This window comes from Dufourea novaeangliae, unplaced genomic scaffold (assembly GCF_001272555.1).
Source record: "Dufourea novaeangliae isolate 0120121106 unplaced genomic scaffold, ASM127255v1 scaffold25, whole genome shotgun sequence".
NCBI lineage: Eukaryota > Metazoa > Arthropoda > Insecta > Hymenoptera > Halictidae > Dufourea > Dufourea novaeangliae.
The window spans coordinates 1595087-1617830 of record NW_015373901.1 but is presented as its reverse complement, the minus strand read 5'-3'; the positions used below and the strand labels follow the sequence as shown (position 1 = coordinate 1617830).

General features: G+C 38.6%; 1 protein-coding gene across 1 annotated transcript; it reads right to left on the bottom strand.

The window, feature by feature from the left end:
* Window positions 1-213: 213 nt before the first annotated feature.
* Window positions 214-19209, bottom strand: LOC107193655 (chromodomain-helicase-DNA-binding protein 7). The gene is given in 23 exon segments (XM_015583143.1): window positions 214-3019; window positions 3128-4010; window positions 4118-4394; window positions 4502-4745; window positions 5084-6297; window positions 6484-6769; window positions 6847-7267; window positions 7912-8103; window positions 8789-8878; window positions 8975-9494; window positions 11123-11414; window positions 11506-11811; window positions 11892-12087; window positions 12231-12595; window positions 12677-13151; window positions 13237-13553; window positions 13652-13876; window positions 14090-14623; window positions 14708-14996; window positions 15093-15446; window positions 15534-15949; window positions 16042-16787; window positions 16789-19209. Coding segments are annotated over 23 exon segments (13011 nt in total). The 5' UTR covers window positions 19196-19209; the 3' UTR covers window positions 214-1057.
* Between the last annotated feature and the right edge of the window lie 3535 nt (window positions 19210-22744).

Sequence of the window (22744 nt, the reverse complement as noted above, 5' to 3'; positions counted from 1 at the left end):
AGTATATCATTCCAAACAGAATACAGTAGAAATGAACATTTTTTTTTTATTTAAAATTTCTTAATAATTTAGGACAAAAATAATTGAAAATAATGCGCTAAAAAATATTTTTTCGAAATATCCATGCTTTGAATTTTCACTGTCTTTATCTTCCATGCACACTTTCCACTGTTTCTATTAACACAATTCACAACTTATTTTTCTTGTAAGGCTGTTCATTGATTAAGGTGCAAGTAGTTATCAAAACAAAGATTCTAATGTTGGTATTTGCAAACAACAAAAGAAGCTGTTTATTATATCACCTAATGTAATTAAAAGTACACTGTGTTATATACATTTTTTCCAAGTACACGATCGCTTAAGGTCTCTAGGCATAATGTATATAATATTTACACTGTTCTTGTTTTCTTTATTAAGTTATTTCTAAATTTACTTTGCTACATTACGGTTATACCTTATTTTATGCCTGAATGATCCGCGAACTGTTGCATGACTACGCAATAGTGTGATAGCAGTTATATAAAACAGTCCCTCGTCAAAACCAATGAAGATCATAAAGAATAATAAATTTAACAAAACTATACTTTGTTATTGTAAAGTTATATAATTAAAAGTTAATTACCACACAATATATCGAGTGATAAAATACTATTGCCAGCCTTCGTACTTAAACAGCTTCATGTTATACATTCACACTGACAGTATGGTAATTCGCGCGTGTCTAATGACAACACGTGCCTCTCATTATTTGTCCCACTTCTTCCATATAACCTGGAAGGAGAAATCAAATTCTATAAATGTTTTTCATTCTTTCTTTTTCAAGTTCTTCGAATGCACTTGTGCTCTATTTAACTAAGAATTGTCGATGCATTGGGTCATTTATTTTAAATGTCTATCGATCGACCATTTGTTTCTTTTCTTTCTTTCTTTATTATTTTTTTGGAAATATCGTTGTGCGAATACTGCAGAATTATTGCAATAAAAATAGCCGCGACAACGGAAGATTTGATCATTATCATCACCAGTATCACACCGAACTCACTTAAATGTTGTCACTTCACTCGCTCGTTGTGTGAGTCTCTTGCTGCTGATCAGCTTGAAGTTCACCTTCCATTCTTGCTTGTCGTTCTGCTGCTGCTCTTGCTTGTCTTCCAGCACTAGACCGAAGATTTTTCCGTTCTGGTGGAGGTTCTACACTGAGCCGTTTACCGCTTCGTGCTTTTTTCCCTTTAGTGCCTTTGTTATCTTCCTCTGTTTCTGACGTTAACTTTGAAGAATCTCCCTTAGCGTTATTAGTGCTTTGTTGCGATATAGATGGCTCATCCGACACAATTGTCACCGGCGTCGTAGAAGTAGGTGTCAGTATAGACGTAGGGGTGGGCGTAGGTGTAGAAGTTGGTGTAGATACTGGTGTGGATGTTGGTGTAGGTGTAGTCGGTGTATGTGCTGGGGTTGGTGTGGGTGTACGCGCTGGTATAGGTGTAGGCGTGATTGTAGTTGCAGGTGTAAGTGTAGTTGTTGTTACCGAAGCATTTGTTTCATTCGTTTCTTTCTTGTTAGTGTTTGGCGATGTTTCAGTTATAGTGATAGCATTGTTTTCTTCTAGTAAAGTTGGCTTAATCGTGACAGACGAAGACCTCGTTCCGTATTCAACTTCGACTGCTGACACATCCACAGGTGTTATAGTTGTAATTGGAGCGGTCGTTATAGGTTTTGTCGTCACTTCAATTTCGATTCGTGGCTTTTTGGTGACCGGTTCGAGGGTCACCTCAAGCATGCTTGTTGGTGGTTGCTGCTCGTGGCTGTAATCCGTGCTGCGACCTCTCTTTTCATTCGATCGTTGAATATCTTCAAGATTTCTCGTCAAAAGCTCGGCGCTGGTTCTGCTTAAATGTTCCAGAGCTTCTTTCATTTCCTGTTCTTTATTCTTCTTTTCGAGTCTTCGCTCGGAAAGATCTGCTACATCGTTCTGTTCCATGGCTTCTCTTTTCTCGTGTTCTACTCTACGTCTGCTGTCTTCGCTGTGTAACGCCGCCATATCCGTGTACTGTTGCAATGTTAATCCAGGGTCCATGGAATATCTTGATTTTTTCTCGGCATCTTTCCGTTTAGTCGTCGAGTCACTCATGGTGTCTCGTTGCCTTGAATTATTTCCCGATGATGTTGGTTTACGTACCGTTGATGCGCTTGAAGTCGCTGGATTCAGAAGACCGCATTGAGCAAGGCTTTCGTAGGCCGATGATACTCCGCCAGGTTGCATGGAGAATGGATTCAGACCACCCAAACCGAGCGGCGTATATAAAAGACTCGGATTTGGAAAAAAGAACGGGAATGGCGTCGTTGTCGGTATCGTAGACGATGCCGATGAAGTCGAAGGCACCGAAGATTTACTCGTAGGTGGTTCCAGTTTGCTACGGGACTTTCCAGTGCTGCTAATGCTCGTCGAGCCAGTATTTTTACTGCTGACAGAACTAACGACTGGATTCGTATCAGCCGTGCTAGTCGCTGCTGTTGCGCCCAAGGCAGCTTCCATACCCGCTAACGATGGTAAACCAAGTCCAGCAAGATTTGCGAATAAAGAATTCGTTAGACTCATGTTACTTAGGTTACTGAGGTTGCCCAGCCCGCTTAATGCGCCCAAATTTGGTAAACCACCGAACGGCATTAGAAGAGGATTGTTCTTCGGGTCGAAATTGCCAAGGGAAAGACCAGACAGAAGAGAGTTGTTCAAGTTACCCAAGGAAGGGAAGTTTAGGCCTGAAGCCATCGATGTAGCTGCCAGATTGGCTTGACTCGCAGACTGCTGACTAGTAGGGCTTGGCATCATGGGCGGTCTTCCTGGACTCTTACCCTTACCTACGTTACTTCTATCATTTCCTGATAATCTCTTCTGCAAATCGTGAGGAAGATTCCCACGTTCTTTCACAAGTTCGGCCCACTTTGGATCCACATCGAACATTGGGTTTTCCATCAACCATTGTCCTAGACGTTTCAGTTGTGGGGCCTTGCTTCCAGTAACCTAAAATAAATAATTTTACCTTAATAAATCAATTTCCTCAAAATAACCTTCCTTTAAAGAAATTAAGGAGGTGAACAGAATAACGTAAAAAAACATTCCTACACAAACCTTTTTGCCAGTCATTCTATTAATCACAGCAACATTTTCTTCGCCCGTTAATTTTTTCCAGTCCAGCAAGGATGGATCAACGCGTGGTCGTCGCCGTCTGGGTGCGTTTAAATATTCTGCACTCAGCTGCTCGGACATGGCAGTTTGTTCGGCTAACCATTTGTTTACTTTCGCTTCGTGCGAGTACGATCCGATTTTAGAAGAGTATTCAGCAACTTTGTTGATGTCCGCAATCATTGCTTCGTAACTCTTTCTATGACTACTTGACGACGAATGCGCTGAATTGAAACTTTGCTGCTGCTGCTGGTGCTGCTGCTGTTGTTGTTGTTGTTGTTGCTGCTGTTGCTGCTGCTGTTGTTGCTGCTGCTGTTGCTGTTGTTGCTGCTGCTGTTTCTTAAATTCACGATTTTGTTGCTCCGCTTGAGCAATTAAAGCAGAGAAACTATCTTTGTGCGAATGTAAAGACGGAGGAGGTAATGAAGACGTGGAGCTCGACGCTCGCGAAGAAGGAATCGAAGTAACGGTAATCGAAAAAGGTTTCTGGGTACTCGTCGGAGGATTCGGAAGACCCATAGGTGCTGATGTTGGAGTAACCGTCACATTCGGCGTAATTGTACTCTTTTTACTGTGTTCCGGATAATGAGTGCTTTGTTGTTCCTTTGCCGCACTCAGTCCTAGTACTATTTCGTCAAGCTTTCTACGCTTCTTCTCCTTTCCAATGACAGGTTCATCCGGTGGACCACCTTTTCTCTTCATTAGTTTATCTAACATACTATCTAATTTTCCTTTATTACTACTAATTTGTTTATTTTTATTTGGCATTGAAAAGTCTTGAACCTCATTCATAATATCTTTACTACTATCAGTAGTCGGTTTTGGATACCTGAAAATCACGAACATTTGAATCACACTCGAATAAATCATTAAAACTTGCATTGATTATTACGCAATTAGTTCAGATCAATGCCTCGTAGAACATAATAATCTTACCCAGCAGATAAGTCGATGGGTGTTAATGTACTCGAAGTCCCAGGAATTACAGTCGGTTTTCCAGGAACCGTATACTTCAAGTCGAAAGGTATCCCCGGAGTTCGTGCTTGTTGATGTGCTGGAGGTGGCTGAACCGGTGTAGAACGTCTCGATTCTTCAGACTGTGATTCATCATTCATTTCCCACGTATTAGATCCAGATAATACTGTAGGCTTACTTAAAGCCGTAGGTGGTTGTGTGGATGTATGGCTACTATTCAAAAGAGCATGAAGTTTTGCTAAAAAAAAAGAAAAAAAAACAAAAAAATAACGTACAATTGTTACGTATTAAATAAATGCAAAAGATTTGTAAAAGTTGTTTCGGCGATTCTACGGATTTCATTACCTCGTTCAGTCTCTACATCAATAGCAATATGTCTCTTCCGTTTCTTCGATAGTGGCATATTATTCCCTGATGTTGTATTACGTGATACTCCGTGGTCTGTTGTTATAGTTATTACTTCGGAACATTCTTTTTCGTTTGATGGAATATCTACTTCCTCACCAGCACTGAAGTTTACAGACACAGGCCATTCTTTGTGTTCGATCGCATGAACGATATGCATTAAACGAGCTTCGATAGCATGCTCCTATAGAAACAGAGGAAAAACTTGGAATGCAATAGTGGCGATGTGAAAGGAATATTATGTATAGACTTGCTTACACAAGCCAAATTTGACAAGTGTAACGGAAACGTTTCAGACTCTCATATATACTATCCAATCTTCTTTTTAATATCTCTTAATGCATCAAGCAAATGTACGGAAGCTCCAAAAAAAACAGAATTTTTTTTTCCACACACACTAACGGCCGCATATGTAGCAAAGTTTACAATTTTACAACACGCCATTTACATTCCACGACTCCCGGAATCAGGTTAGAACATACAATAAAGGACAATTACATAAACGAATCGAGTTCTATTTACCTTTGGCCATTTCACAGCGTTGTTACAATTGTGCGACAAAAGATGCACAACCGTGGGTTCGTTATAATCTACTGGCTTGTCGCGAAGAACGAAAGTATCGATTTGCGTCAATCGCGATAACGGCTGTATAACCTCCAAATCAGGAAACATTGCTTTAAGTTCGGCTGCTTGAACGCTGCATTTATCCTCGATTTTGCACACTTTCTTATCCTTAGACGTATCTATCGGTTTTCCTTCTTGCGTTTCGGTTGCCTCCTCTTTAACAACTGGAGGATCAGCTTTTATATTCGTTTTACTATCCTCTACTATTGCAGTTTCAGTATTTTCTGCCGATTTTTCGGTTGTCTCTGTCGCGTCTTTTTGTTCTGTTACATTCTTTTCATTGGTCTCTGATACAACTTCTGAGGCTTCTGGTTCTTCAACTTTTTCTTCTTGCGTTTCCTTTTCTGTTTCTTTTGTTACATCGTTTTCTGTAATCGGACTTTCCTTTTCCGTTTCTGTCGTAGCGGTAGCTGTTGTTTCTTCAGCACTTGGCGTCGCGTTATTTACTTTCGTTTCATCCACCTTATCAGTTCCTGTAACTTGATCACCTTTAGGAACTTCAGTTTTTATCGATTCTATTACTATTTCGTTTTTCTCCTCAGTTTTTACTTTCGTTACAGGCTCTTTTTCCAGTGACATAGTCCTTGGAACGGTTGTAATTGTTAACGCATTACTTATAGGTTTTTCTTCGACTTTATTTTCCGCCTTGATGATAGTTAGCTCAACTTGACTCTTCTCAGAATCTACAATGTCTATTCTCTTGTCTGACGCGCTTGTATCTTTATCCTTCTTCGCGCCCACTTTTTCTATCTTCAACGTACCTTCACCCTTCTCCAATTTCACAAGTATTTCATCTTTATCGAACTTCAATATATCCTCTCTGTTTTCAATTTTAATTGCTTTTTCAGACTTATCCAAAATTTTAGGTGTCTGGATATTACTGTACATTTTCGAACTTAGAATTTTATGAAATGAAAAATCGGGATCATTTAAAATTGTTATATCGGTACGCCCTAAGCCATGCTTTGCAGCTCCAAGCAGCAACTCTTTATCGTGTTTTCCAGGTTGCCACCAGTCAGGTGTGTCACCTGACGGTTGACACAATGAAAGCCGTTCCTCCAAGTGAGGATGAGATAATGAGATATACACATAATGTTTAAATACCCTAGCGCCTAAAAATATGTAACGTTCAATTTCAAATTAAATATTACGATATTTAAATAATATTCTTTAATTAGTCATCAAATGTTCAGATGCGATACGTAATATTAACGCAGTACTCAATTTAGAAAACTAGGCCACTTCGAACATTTGAATAATTATTGCAATGATAAAATGTGATTATCATATACACATACCTTCTTCATCGTTCAACTTAGTGTTACATGCTTTCTTACACATTGCTCTAAAAGACATATAATAATCTGTAAGATCGTTGTCTGTTTTCTTATCAAATCTAGCAATACTCTTAAATTTCGTCCAATCGTATTGTGCCTTTTTCCTATCATAATTAACACCATACGTCGATACAACACGTAAAAATTCGCTTTCCTCGCGACGGGACCATTTTGCTTTCTGTTCTTCAATACGATTTCGTTCTCTTTCCTTCACCATAGCTTCCATTTTCTCTCTTCTCTCCATTTTCTGTATAAAATACAGAACGCTCAGATACAGTGTGCCTTAAATAACATTAAATAATATCTTAAACGTCGACTGCTCACCAAAAGATACATAGCAAGTTGTTGTAAATCCCAGCCTTGCATATTTAAAGGTGGTTCGTTCATAGGAGGAGTATGATTGATGGTTGTGTCTCCTTCCATTCCTGTTTTAGATTTTTGTAACATTTTCACATCGTCCTTTACGTTCTTTACACTTCGTTGATAAGACGATATAACTCGACGTAAACGTGTGTTGAGGTCAACCACGGAAGGCCAAGTCTTTTCATCGTCTAGCAGACCATCGTTTCCCTCGTGACTGCTGCTAGGTTCCGGTACAGGCGTGTCTGCCTTATTGGATATAGCAGGCGAATCAATCGGCGTTTCGCGACTAAATTTATCAGAATCTTTCAAATCTTTCATCATTCCAAGAGACTCGCCATCGTCCATGTCATTCTCCAAGCTAGTGTCGTCTCTGCTGCTGCTGCTGAAATTTTACGTATCATTAATTCACAAAAAACACAATTTTTTCCATGGTTTACGTTCAATTCCATTTCCACTAAAAAATAAAATCGTCTAATATTGTATGCACTCGTGAAAACAGATACATACTTAACTGATCATAAATATAACAGTTATTTCGAAAGTACAGTCTACGGGTACACAATATCAAAACTAACAAAAAAAAAGTCTTCCACGTTTACCATTTTAGAATGCTGTGTACATATGAAAAAGTTTTACATCGTGAACATAATATGTTACAAATATATACATTTACGATATGGAATTCGATCATTTAGAAGAAACGCTTAAGGATCACTGCATATTTTCTGGTGTATATATATACATATATGCGTAATCCTCCTTCACTGTAAATAAAGTCTGGTAGAAAAGTAACATTTTTAAAACTAGGTGAAAAAAATGACGAATAATTCACCTTCCTTGGCTGTTACATGTCGTTACAAATAAAATGAAAAGGTAGAGTTTACGCTGGTTCTAGCATAGGCATAAACATAAGCGAATTAAAAATGCGTGCCAAGCAGTGTATGTTAGAATGAATTAGCAGTAGCAACATAGATATGGAAGGAAATAAAAAAAAAACAAATAACGTAAAAGAGAACAATTACTCACTTGCTCTGTGTGGTCTGAGACTGGGAAGGGGGAGGGCAGCTTGTAATGAAAGAGAGAGCGGGATCGATCCTCATCTGCTCGTAATTCTCGTAGCCATGTTTGTAGCAGCCAACTATTAAGGATTTATCTGCTTGCGAGTCCCACCATTTCACTGGTCGTTCCGTCAACTGTGGAGGGTTTATCCGCAACGCACTGTAGGGCGGTTTCATTTACAATTTGCCAATTTATGTATGCCAATCAGATATTAAAGTTTACAAAAAATTTTGCACTTTTACGAATTTCGATAACTGCGAACCAATATATGATGTTCGCCGAGTAAACATAAAAAGAGGCTCGTTTTATTTAACTAAATTTAGAGAATCGGAATTAATACTAGTTTTAGTTTGTTTCTTTTTATTTTAGTCAAGGCAAATTACGTAATTTTTCTAACTTCCTATTTCGTTTGCCCCATCAATACAGTGCACTGCTTTTTTAATGTACTTCTTACCATGATACCGCTGACTTGACCATCTTTGACCATTTTACAGCCGTACGAAGTGTTGTTTACAGTAATTCGAAAAAATTGCGTGTATATTTGTGTACATGTTCATAGAACAGGATGGGAGGATTTTAATATTAGTAATGTAGGATCAGCAACTGATAGCTGTTTACAGAGCTACGAAGTAAAAACATAGTTTTAGCTCTATGAGCATTCCTCATACAATTACAGCTCCCAGGATAAACAAATACATTGCACATGCAACTATAAAGCTCTGTATATAAGCACATATGTAAGTGCACGATATTCCATGATAGTCAGTTGAGCAAAGAATAAATGAAGGTTCGTAAGTAAATATATATAAATGTATGTATATATTGTAGATACCAAAACACTAACCTGACATGAACACCGTCAGAAATGTGCTGAACTAAATCCCCGATGATCTCATGTTTAATATAGTAAAGCATTCGGACGCGTAGTAATACTCTGTAAATAAAATCATATTATTTAGACAGATTTGTAAATAGGAGCAGGCAATATTGTAAACGCAGGTGTATTCTCATTTTGAAAAATACAACATACTTATTCGCATGACGACTTAAATGTTTCCTGTAATTACTTTCCAGGAATATATCCCCGTCATACTTCTCAGCGTTACTCCAGTGATTCGGATCGGCTGGACCTCCGTTGACAACCGATCCCCGTGTTTCTCTACCTTCTCTGACCCGGCCCTTTTTCTTCTGTCTGCTGTTCCGCCCGCCAGTGTTAACGCACACATTCTTAACCTTTTCTCCATTCTCCACGGGCGTGATAAGATCCAAAATAAAATTCCGGATTTTCTCGTCGCCGCGATAGTAACGAAGGCAGTATAGCAGAATCACACGTGCACAGTCCTCCACGTCGATTTCGCGCCAGCCTCGACGAAACTGACTATGTTGAAGAATTTCTTCCCATCGACCCCAGCCGAACGTGAGCAAACCACGCTCCACTTTGAAGCATTCGCTTCGTGCCCAACTGCCATATACCACTTCACCTTCGCGTGGCACGTACTCGTCGCAGAATTTCCGTGTCTTCTTACCAAACTTGTCTCTTCGTTTTTTACCTTTTAATAATAATAGAGGAGTTTTTCTTTTTGTTTGTTTACCATGAACCTCAAACATGTAACACAGATAAATATCCTACTATGTACAGTGGACTCTAACTATATTGCCACTGAATATATTGCCACGCTAGGTACTTCCCCTTCACACGTACTTTCGAGCACACAATTTTGCTCTCCTACTTGTCACAATCCCACCTTCGCGCAGGCACTGAAACCGATGCTATCACGATAGAACTTAGTACCGAGGGGGCTCTGATCTTATTGCCATTTTACTTCCCTACAGCACCGACCATGGCAGTATAATAAGAGTCCACTGTAATGCCAAAAACATAAGTGTTCTGATGATAATGGCAGGCCACAGTACAGAAATGCCAGAAGAAATGTGAAGGTTTATCAAAGTGATACTTCGAAATATTTTCGAGTCGTAACACTTTCTTTTCTTTATGTTCCGTGTGAGGCTAAGAATATATGGATATTATACATGACGAAAAAGGGCACAAACTGAGTATTTGCTTTGCCATGCATTCACAATACAATAGAAAAAAACACCATGTTATGCTGCCATAGTTAATGTGTCAGTGTCTGTCTGATAATATTAATGCTGTAATCATTAGCATTATGGGCAAGCATGCATGTAAGTGTGTCCTACGTGTATATATAAAAGATTATTGCTCCCATATTCTGTAAATATTTACACATTTATTCTAGGATAAATCATTATACATTTGATACTGTTTTTACACGATAAATGCGTTTCTAAATCATAAAAACCAGTCAAAATAATACGATAAACTAATTAAGAATTTTTTTTTAATTAATAGCAATTTCCTAGAAAAATAAGTAGAATTTTTTTTGAATTAAAATGAAGTGAAGATTTTTAAAGTAAATTAAAAATGTTAAATCAAAAATATTGTCAAAAAATCCGTGTACAAACAGAATTAAATGCACATTTAAATTTACGGAATATAACTAAAAGCTAGATAAGAATAAATATTATTCTTTTGCATTTGCCTTTTTTTATATTCAAAATATCCTGTTATTTAACCGTAAACAATTATTTATAACTCTATTGTATTACAAAATCTTTCAACATGCAAGAATATTTTCTATAACAGTGATTTGATGAGCATGAAACGAATAATTTTCAAAATCTAATATAAAGCTTGAATATTTGTGTTTATATGTATGTAACGTATGTATGTAATGTTTAATACGAAATAATCATACGTCTCTAATATTTCGTAAACAGTGAAATGTTCGTCAAAAATATCGTTGAAACATATTTTCATATTGACATCTCAAAAAGAAACTCGTAATGGATTATTATTACATTGTAGATTCAGTGTTTAAAACATCTAGTATTTGTGTGTGTAAATAACTTGTACAACAATTGGAATATTGCCGTAGATTATGAATTTTTGTTATGACTGACAACTATATTACCATTTCGAAGTATAAAAAGGTCTGAAATCTCGGAACTAAATTGCGTAAATAGGGCAATACCTTCAGATTTAGTCGCAGATCATTTATCCACTCCAGGTATCTCACAGCCACGAAGTGATATATTTTATGAAATAATAATACTAAAAATGGTGTTGTGCTTTAACATGCGCCAACAATGAACATACCTCTACCTGTCAACCCACTACTTGTTTCATCGTCGCTATTATCATCTGAACTATCGAGATCCGACATGACAACCGATTCGTCATGACCGTATCGTTTAATTTGCGTCCTCCGTCTTGGCTCCGATATCACCAGTTCGTCCTCTTCTTTTTTCTCTGTCGTGTCGATTTCTGCTTTCTTCGCCCATTTCTTCCAAAAATCTGGATCGTCGATATTAATATCCGTTCTATTAGATGAACACGCGAAACTGGCCTTTGAGAACGTCGACCCTTTCTCCGCTTCTATGGTAATGATCTGCATTGAAAATTTTTCAATGTTAGCGCATCATAAGTAAAGAAATATAATTTCCTGATAAAGCAGTAAAATAGAAATCCAATCGACTCACTTGTGTTCTTCGTTCAAGTATCTGTTCTATATCTTCTTCGCAGAACTTATCTCCAGCATTGTCGTCATCCATAATAGCACCATAAGCACCTTTTTTTAATAGGTCCTCTATTTCCTTTTTAGTTAATTGTTTGTTACTAGGATCTTTACCCCCTTGACTCGTATTCATCGACTGTAAAATGGCTTTATCTAATCCAAGCTTCATTGAAGCTTTGTCAAACATTTCCCGTTCGTAAGTGTTGCGGCAAAGCAACCGATACACTTTCACCATTTTCTGTTGTCCAATTCGGTGACATCGTGCTTGTGCCTATATAACAAATATTTTGGTTAGATATAACAATCGAAGATTTAACCAATTCTCAAGCACCACTGAGTATAATATAATACCTGCAAGTCATTTTGTGGATTCCAATCACTGTCATATATAATTACAGTGTCAGCTGCTGTAAGATTAATACCTAGACCGCCAGCTTTGGTACAAAGCAGAAATACAAATCTGTCAGAATCAGGTTTACTGTAACGATCGATTGCGGCTTGTCGTAAATTTCCACGAATACGACCGTCAATTCTTTCATATGGATACCTAAACAGATTCATTAAATAAGTACGTCACTCATTGGTTGAATATTTTACCAACATATATATATATATACTTGTGTATATATATATATATATATTTGAAAAACAAATGAGAAACGAAATTTCTAATAAAACTTAGTGACATACTTTTTGTATAATAGGTAGTCTTCCAACAGATCTAAGCATTTCACCATCTGACTAAATATTAATACTCTATGTCCACTGGCTTTCAGTTTCGGCAGTAGCTTATCAATTAATACCATCTTCCCCGAACTGTTTACTAGTGCGTGATAGTAAGCCTCTGAATCTTCCTTCTCACCAGTCTTGTAATCCAATTGTATTTGATCTTCAGCGCCATTAAGTAGGAATGGATGAATACAACATTTTCTTAGTTCCATCATTGTATTCATGAGATTCGGAATGTTAGCTGATGTGGTTCCTTTCGCAAGGAAAGAGAAGTTTCGTTCTAGAATACCGCGATAATATTTCTTTTGTATATTTGTTAATTCCACCTAAACAAAAAAAACGAAAAACCATCATTGTAAATTATTAATCAATTTTATAAAAAGATGTTAATTAGTTATTACAATCACCTCAACAACAGTTTCCTCTTTTGGAGCTAACGATTTCTCAACATCCTCTTTAAGTCGACGTAACATCATTGGCTTCAAAAGAAGTTGCAACTTATGAACTTCACTTTCACAACTCAAATTCCCGAATTCTTTAAGGAATGCTTCGCTACTAGAGAACTGAAGTGGTTCAAGGAAGTTCAGTAATGAAAAGAGTTCGTTAACATTATTTTGTAACGGTGTGCCAGATAAAAGCACTCTATGTTCTAAATTTAATTGCCTAAGACCCTCCAGTAACTTGCAATTTCTATTTTTTAGCCTATGAGCTTCGTCTATAACACAAAGCCTCCAGTTATATCCTTTTAATTCATTAAAATCTGTTATAATTATTTCAAATGTAGTTATCAGTACATTAAATTTGATTAAATCTTTAATCTGCTGTCCTTTGTCGTTTTTGTAATAAACTTCATATTCCTGAAGCATAGTCCGACTTGCTGCGCTATAAACAAAAAAACAACCACGTGTAACAAAAAGCATTCTATTCTCAAAAATACGGAAAGCTTGTAATTTTCTAATCAACTTACGATCCATGATATACTACGACATTCATGTCGGTCCAACTTTCAAATTCACGTTGCCAATTCGGAATGGTTGAAAGTGGCGCAATTATTAAAAATGGTCCACGAATTCCATACTTGTACACCGAGTCCACGAATGTTAAGGACTGAATAGTTTTTCCTAAACCCATTTCATCCGCAAGAATACAATTATGCCCGTTATACCATGAAAACAACAACCAATTGAGACCTTCTAATTGATACGGTCGTAAACTATTGTTACTTTTGTAAATTGGTGACTCATCCAATTTTACCCATTGAGATGCGGTTGGTTTCTTCTTCGGCTAGGGAGAAGATTTATATTTCGTTAATAACAAAGAGCAGGTATTTAATAATTAATATCGACAAAAAATGATCAAATTATTTGATCGTAATGTATTACCTTCCACTGATCTTTCGGAGGTAATTTATTAAATTTTGCAAATTGAGCTATCTTTTCTGGATCGACATCTTCTTCTAACTCCCAAGTAGAGTCCTCGTATTGAAGAGATCGCCATTTAACTAAATAGTGTTTCAATGTTTCTCCACTTGTTGGATCAGTGTGTGTTGCCTCGTCCAGTACTCGATCGACTTCCACAAAATCCGGATTAAATGGATCATCTTCAGTCTGAAAAAAAATTACAGATTGTCCTTTGTTCATTGCACACAATTTTCGTCTTAACACTTAGCCAAACGAATGGGGAGATCTCCCCAGTTTGAAGGTTATGCTTTGCGCACGCGGTTGGCTAAGTGTTAACTCTTACTACCATTAACAATTTCAAATTACTATTCGCACGAATACTAAAATTATTGAACAATGTAATGAAATGCCAGTAATTACATTCTCGAAAATATTGGTGTTTTGTTGCTGCCTTTGCTTGAACCTTTTCAGTTTGGCTTGGATTCGTTTGTCACCCTTATACAATTCTTCTTCCGTTCTCCACTCGCAATGCAAATATGAAAAATTTCTATATTTAACGAAATACTCTTCTACTTCTACTATTAGGGGTTTCACTTCAGCCACAGCATCTTCTTGCTTGGATTCGGTCACCTCTTCTTCTTCTTCTTCCTCCTCCTCTTTACTCTTTTCTTTTACAACGTTCTCTTCAGTGTCACTGCTGCTTTTTTTTTCTTCCGATGTTTCATTGTCTTTCTCATCTTTATTCTCTGTTTCGGATTCTTTCTCGGATGCTTCTTCCTTTGTGTCAGTTTCTTCGTCCTTATTCTTAGTATCGGATGCTGCATTTGATGCATTATCATCCTTCTCGGTTGACGATTCCGCCTTTACCTCTGGGGCTGGTGGCTTAATTTCTCTTTTTCCCATACGGGAACATAATATGTGCTGTACTACCATAGAATCTTCATCCGTTGTATTCTGTAAATACGAATATTATTTCAAATTTTGTGCTTAAAATTTTAAATATATTAACAAAGATATTACACAATCCACGATACATACTATATACACAAAATTAGGCTTATTTGGCCCAACATCGCCACCTTCGTTCTCTTTTTTCACAGAAACAGGTTTTGCTGCGTTCACACCCTCAACTTTTTTCGAAAGCTGAGCATCTTGAAGAGGTACATCGTCGTCAGAGAATCTAAGCATCACATCATCGACATACTTCTTACGATGCGTATTTCTCGCAGAACGCCTTTTATTGTCATCGCCAGCTTCCGGTGATGGTGGCGGTGTAGCTGCTAGTTCCTCACCATCAGAGTCAGGTGCAATTCGACTTTTACGTTTTCTACACAAATTAATAAAGAAGTGAAAGCAAGTATTAACTTCTCATATAGACCTGATATAATTAAAAAATGGATTGATGCATTTTAATAAAACTTACTTCGCACTTCTCGGTGATTTTCCCGCTGAGACTTTCCCAACACTGGATCTTTTTCGTGCAGCAGCCTTCTTTTTATTAGGAGTAGCAGTTTCTGTAGCAGGAGCAGCCTCCGAATTCTCTTCTTTCTTGTCATCCGTAGAGTTATCTTCCGATTCCCCTTTTTGTTTACCTTCTTCTTTCGTTTCAATTACTAAAGGTTCGGTAGTAGAAGAATCCACTTGTTCTTGATCACCTTGAATGGACGGTTCAGACGGTTTTGCATCTGCTTCCTTAACTGCACTTGAATCTGAAACTGTCGTTTCTTCTGTCTCTTGTACAACTTCATCGTCGGCCGATTCAGACTGAGTGGCTTTTCTATAAAGGTACAAAATTTTCAGTGAAATAGTTACATTAATAAAAGTAACACATCAAGAAATAATGTTACTGTACAAGGTAACTTACTTCCTGTTACGTTTCGTTGAATCCTTGTCTTTATTTCTCTTTCTCGGTGCTTTAGGAGATTTCGCTTCCTTCGGAGGTTTCGGCTCCTTCTTAACTTTCGGTTCTTTCGGTTCTTTTGGCTCTTTCGGTTCCTTCGGCTCCTTCGGTTTACGTGGTTTCCTAGGTGGTCGAGACTTTCTACCTTTATTCCATTCTTCCTCCATATCACCAGACGATGGCTTAATGTCCTCCGAGTCGGCCGCGCTATCAACAATATTACTACTATCTCCAGGTGTGACTTGATTGTCTGATACCGGTTGTTCCGGCTGTTGCTGAGTAATCGGCGCAGGAGCAACGGCTTCTTTATCAGCTTTCTTCCGACTTTTTTTAGTTCTTGGTGTACCTTTACCACGACCACGACCAGTGGTACTTGAAACCTGAAAAAGGATATCGAACAACACTTCAGTTATGTCTTATTCTCGTTTACAAATCAACGAAGTGCAAAAGCAAAAAACAATCGACAACTCACCTGCGGACTATCAACTACAGCGGCTGTAAACATAGGAGTTTGTAATATGCATTGAGGTCCACCGTTACACTGGTCATTAGTTTCATGTTGCTGTAATGCCTGTAACTTTTCTTGTAGAGCAACAATCTTCTCTTGATTCTCGGAAGCTGGAGGCATACAGTACAATTCTTGCAATTGCTGTTGCAACGCAGCCCTTTCTTGATGGTGCGTAACAGGGGTACAAGAAGTACCAAAACCAGCCGATGTAACTCCAGCCGATGTAACTCCTGTCGATGTGGGATTTTGCGGTATATTATACATAGTCGGTAAGGTACTACCACTGACAATGTCGCCACCAGGAGGATATTGCTGACCAGAACCCACAACCATTTCGTTAGGGTATATATTATTTTTCGGAATGTTTGTGTATTCCGTGAAACCTGGCTGAACTTGATGCGGTGGTGGCGCATTCGGCACTGGTACTGCAGCCTGAAGAGGAGGCAGTACGATACCAGTGGTCTGGTTAACCGTAGGTATTTGCTGGCCATTTAAATGCGTCGGTGGTACTGGATTAGTTTGAGTTGGTAACTGTGGCGTCGGGTTTTGTACAGAGGATTGCAACTGTGGCTGATGCGGTATCTGGGGTGGAATTAATGGCGGATTCTGAGGCATTATAGCAACTTGCGGGGTCATGAGAGGCTGAGATTGCTGTGTCGTCTGTACTTGCGTTACACACGGTGGAGTCGGCTGAGGTTGTGACGGCTGTTAGAGGTGGTGGTGGTGGTGGTGGAGGTTGTTGTTGAGGAGTATTTATCTGCTGAATCTGCTGTTGATTCAGGGGCTGTTGCGGAGGAGGTTGTTGACTCATCTGAGGTTGTTGTACCTGACTCATTTGCGGTTGTTGCGGAGGCTGCAACGACTGCTGAGATTGTACTGGAGATTGCTGTGTTGGTGCTACCGTGGGTGGATTCATATGCATTTGTTGTACCGGTTGCTGCGGACAATTAATAGGTTGCTGTTGTGGTGCTGTTTGACTACTAACAACCGCGGGTTGCTGAGAAATTGTCGGCGTAGTATTGGCCGGCGGACGATTCGCTGAAGTTATCTCTAAATGTTGATCGTGCTGGTTCGTATCACAAGTGTTCTGACTTTCAATCGTAGGTACAGGATTCGGAATTTGACTCGGCGCTGGTTGTTGGGGTAACGTTGGTACAGTCGAACAATCAACGTTTCCATTTGTACTGGATGCTGGTAAAGTCTGTACAGTTTCCATTTGAGTGATGGTTCCGGACGTGTGTTCCAAAGGTGAATTATTCTGTGAGCTATTCTGCATCAAAGTGTCAGCCTGCTGTTGATTCAGCACATCCTGCTGTTGATCTTGTACATTCTGATGCAGTACCTCGTTTTCCTGTTTAGGTGGCTCGATCGGGTTATGAATAGGATCCGTAGACTCTCTGGTCGTAGCTTCCGCAACGCTGTGAATAGTTTCTGTTCCAGTCACCGGAAACATCGGTGCGCTCGGTTCGGATGCTGGAGGTTGAACTTCTACTATATTTCTATCTTCATTTATACTTGGCCTTATTTGCGGCTGTTGTTGTTGCGGATGCGACCACTGAGCAGGCAACGGCATTCTGGGACCTGTGATAGGTGGCATCGAATTTTGTGCGGTAGATTGAGATAATACAGTTGGGGTTTGAGGCATCGCTGGACGTGGTTGAAACTGATTGTAATCCTGATTCGGAACGTTCGTGTTCGTTGCGGCAACGCCTGGTATCACCATTTGTTCCAATGCTTGAAGAGTAGTTTGTTGAGAAGATGAATTGATCTGCATTGCAGCCGGAGGACAAGGTGATACGGACATTGGACCAGGTTGGTTTGATGGTTGATGCGGAAGTTGAACATGAGGATGGGGAGACAATGTATTAGGTTTGGCTGGCGACATAATCGGTCTAGGAGACATCTGTTGCTGTACTGCCGGCGGTCTTGGCGACATCTGAGGCCTAGGAGACATTTGTGGTGACAGTTGGGGAAAAGTTGCACGGTATTGAGGACTCGTGGCATGTTTGGCCGTGCCGAACTGCGTGGTCGGTCCAGAATGTTGTGGCTGATTGAACATGGAGCTCGCATGATGAGGATATTGCGGGTCCATTTGTGGTTGTTGTTGCTGTTGTGTATTGGGATGCTGTGAATGCTGAGGATATTGCTGAGGGTGCGAAGGATGCGTCTGATGACTCGGATGAGAAGGATGATGATGCGGCATCCTTTGCGGAGGCTGCTGAGCTTGCTGCTGCTGTTGCTGCTGCTGTTGTTGTTGTTGCTGCTGCTGCTGTTGTTGTTGTTGATGCATGGCAAAACCTGGATAACCAGGAGAAGTTTGATACATCGATACAGAATTTCCTTGCTGGTAATGCTGTTGCTGCCCAACCATGTGCTGATAAACACTTCCTGTTCCACCAGCTTGCATCGCTTGATGCGGTACCCCCATATTTCCTATCATACCTTGTTGATTACCAAAATGTTGCTGCTGTTGTTGTTGCTGTAACTTTTGATTCATAACTCCACTTTGGTCTTGTTGATGAGAATACTGCGGAGGCATATGTTGTCTATAAGTAGCAGGTTGCGGTGCCATCTGATTATAATGTCTTTGCATTTGTGGATAAGCACCACCACTACCCGGCCAACCTTGCATACTTGGATCCATAGACATATTTGCTCTAGTCATTGAATGCTGCTGTTCCATTGAATACATATTATCATTATAATTAGGATATTGTCCTCCACTTCCAGGATGAGGCCCTCTATGTTGCGGTGCCATGTTCCTCGCTTGATTTTGGAAGGCTCCCGGCACCATGGCACGTTGTGGGGCGCCACTATCGAACGTTCCAAGATTTTGATTAAACATGTTGCGTTGTTGCGTTGGATTTTGTAATTGATTAGAACTTCCAAATTCAGATCCGCCGAATGAAGTTAATTTTTGAAGCGGAGATTCTTGAGATATATAAGATTGACTAATGTAACTCCCTCCTCCATTAACGCCAGGGTTTGAACCATCTCTAGATACTACCACAGAGTTATTCGAGCCTGCAGGGTCAAAATGATCGTTCCCCCCGAGGTCAGGAAGAGCATCGAGCATCGAGCCACTAACATCTTCGCCAAACAGATCGTACGAGTCCATGTCTACGCCGCAGGACTCTTCGCCTCTATTTCAGGCTTAAGAGAATATCGTATAGTCTCTTTTATAGTCATTAACGTGCCCATTGTTGATCCGCGTCTTTTTTGCCTGGAACAATGTATAAAAGAATTCATATTACGATTGAAAAGTATACATTTGTTTTTGATAATTCTCTGCTGAATTACTTTTAGAACTATTTTAATTATCAATTTTAATTACTTCGATACAAACTTCTCCGATGACAATGACAAATGCCAAAGGGGAAAAGCTATACGCTTATGACTCAATTTTACATAATCGCTATAACCTTTCCCTCTTGGAACATGTCCTCATTTGTAGCATTATTTCCAATCATATTAAACATACCCTTAAATGAAATTCATAATATATAAATACTTATAAATCATGTTTTCCTATAAATGAAACTTATTAGCAATTTTCTGTTTCTCGTATGTATACACTTCACAAACAATGAATAATATTCACAGAACATATATAACATGCACATTTTTGAAAGCTTTTATTACAAAGACAATCACATAATTTCATATACATAGCTACATTATGTAGTTCTATTCATTCCTATCATTTTAATACTTATGAAATAGTTTCAACTAAACTGTTTATCTATATAAAAGAATAGATGTAAGTTTATAATGACATACAAGGTAACTATAAGGTCTCTATCTATTTTATAGGAATTGTTAAAAGTTACAAACTTCTAAGGGGATGTTCCACATGAACATCAATGATATGACTACAAATCTTAAATAGGTCACTTGTTTTGTGGAAAATATTTTCTAGCATCTGTAGAATAATCTGTGCCATTGCTGGTATAATGCGATATCTCAGCACTTGCAAATTCTCAAGTCGTCTGCGATACATGTGAGCTTTGAGAAAGATTTAAGTAAAAATGAATTTTTTTTAGTGCAATTAATTGAAGAAATTGTTGTACGTGAAAATATTCCTGCAATAACATCGCCTTGGAGTTTTGTTCCTTTCTCAACAATTTCCACAAAATAAAGAAGGACTTTGTGAACACCCTGTATGTTTCCATATTACTTTTATTCTTTTTCTCCAAAGTAATAAAAATTTGTTCTTGAACGAACATAGATAAAAAAAACACAAGCATAATAAATTAAAGTTGTCACTGTTGTACCTTAATAATTGTTACATTTACTTTTTTCATGTTACTGAAACTATGTTATGTAAAAATTCATGTTTTTTTCCTTACTCAATAATTTAGTTCTGTTGCAGCATACTGAAATTCTGTTTCATATATTAACCAAATTCCGTACCTAATGCAATTTTCAATACAGTTAACATAACCTAACATCGAAGAACAAGAAGTACTTAACTGCAAAACGAACAATATAAAATATGAATAAATGACATAATAAAAGCTAAAATTTATACATATACACGATTCTAACGTTTCAAAACTCTACAAATGTAAAAATTAGAATACAAAGAACTCATTACATAGCTACATAGTGGAACATAAAACAATTACAAGCAATGATTGTATTATAATTATAATACTATGTAAACGATGTAGAAATATTTAATATACATAAAAAGAATCAACAGAGGCACACATTAATTTTTATCAAAATCACTGCATATTTAGCAAAAGAAATTTTAACCTAATGCTTTATTCATTCAAAGAGTATGCCGGAAATTCGAACCCATTAAAGAATGAACAAAAAGCTTCAGAATAAACAAAAATTTCCAAAAGTAACAATATGGTATTATCGCACGCCGCTACAATTCGCGGAACCAATACGTAAAACCGAACCGAATATTCGCTTAAAGAAATTCATAAACAGAAAAATAGATGAGAACAACGAAAAAAACACCTTACAAACCTGAAGCACTGACAGCGGCACTAAAACGTACGAAAGAATATTCTCGTTCTCATTAGGAAACGAACTGAAATACACACATCGAGTATATATTACAAGGGTGAACAGAAAGAAACTGGCAAAGACGGGTATAGAAAGTTCTCACACTTTATTTCGAACGTATTTTATCGTCGAATATTCGCCCGTGGTCTCGGTAGTGGATCGTGCACACGGAAAAGCATAAATACGAGCGTGGTTAGAGGATCGGGAGCGAGTCGAGACGACTTCGTGAAAAAAAAACACGGATCGTCGGAAAGTACGCCATTATCGTGAGAGATTTCCGTTTGGGCTTCCGAGAGAACTCGTAGCGGCCACCGCGACGCTCGATATTCCAGCTAGCAAAGCGTCACTTCACTTCACCACGATTCACTCTTCCCTCGTGTATTTCGTAAGAACGGCGCTCGAAATCCCTAATACCGTTCAATGAAAGTGGTTACGTGTTAATGTTTTAACGAAAAACCACCCTCGTTCGCGCGCGCGTTCACACGATTTTCACCAACGGTGGCTGCGGCTGCGGCTGCGGCGGCACGGACCGTCGAGGTGCAAGCGTGTCCATAGGTCCGAATCATTCTACACATCTTTGCCCCCCTCCCCCTTCCCTTCCCCCTGCCCGTACCCAATTCCCCCGCCGACGGTTCACAAACGAAGGACTACTCTCTTCTCTCTTACCCTACCATCTATCCTATCCTGTCCTGTCCGACGGAGGCCGCTACACACACCAGTTACACATCGTAACATCTGTAGAAACTCACACACAGGGCCACCTTTCGCATCATGCGCGCACACTCACTCACTGCACCACCTGGTGGCGCGCGCATCTCCTCTTCGCCACTTATAAAACGTTCGTGCATGCACACACGTGTGTAACCGTATACACGAAGAAGCAGTAAGACGTTCCGAGTTGCGTTCGGGTTGATTAAAATCTTCGTTTCATTACGCCCGACTACACACCAGGCCAGGAGATTCAACACAATTTTATTCGAATAATGCATCGCGAAAAGAAGAGCAGCATTTAAGTTTCACTGTGACGTTCAAATGATTAATCCGATCGGGCAGTTGTTTGGTTATGTAGTCTACTCGTCGAGGAAAGAATATTGTTATTTTTAAAATTGATACTTTCATGTTTAATCATCGCAAAATTAGCAACTACTTGCCTATCTTCTATCTGTTATTGAACTCTTCACTCAGATAACGCGTTTACAGCGTATACCTTTTCCCTTTATCCTGTTTTAATGTTAGGTCGTTAAATTCGGACTCAGTGAATGTTTAAATACGATTTATTAAGAATCGTATTTAGAAATTTAATAAGAATAAGTCATTTCTGATTATTGTGTATGCATGGAAATAGTACTATAAATACAGTAGACTGAGTGTTCTCTTATCAAATATATTATTAGCAAAATCAAAAAGAAATAAAAACCTTCTCCTATACCTTTTCATCAATGGCCAACTACTGAATGCACTACAAATACTTGCAGTATCCACCACATGATATTTAAGAGAAAACAAACTATGTTATTAACGAAAAAGTATCGACCTGCACAGTTATACTTTTTCTATGCAGATCAGTTATTCGAAAAATTTCTCTTCCATAGTTCCCAAGATATTTAAGGTGATACATTTAATGGTACACCCTTGTATAACAAAA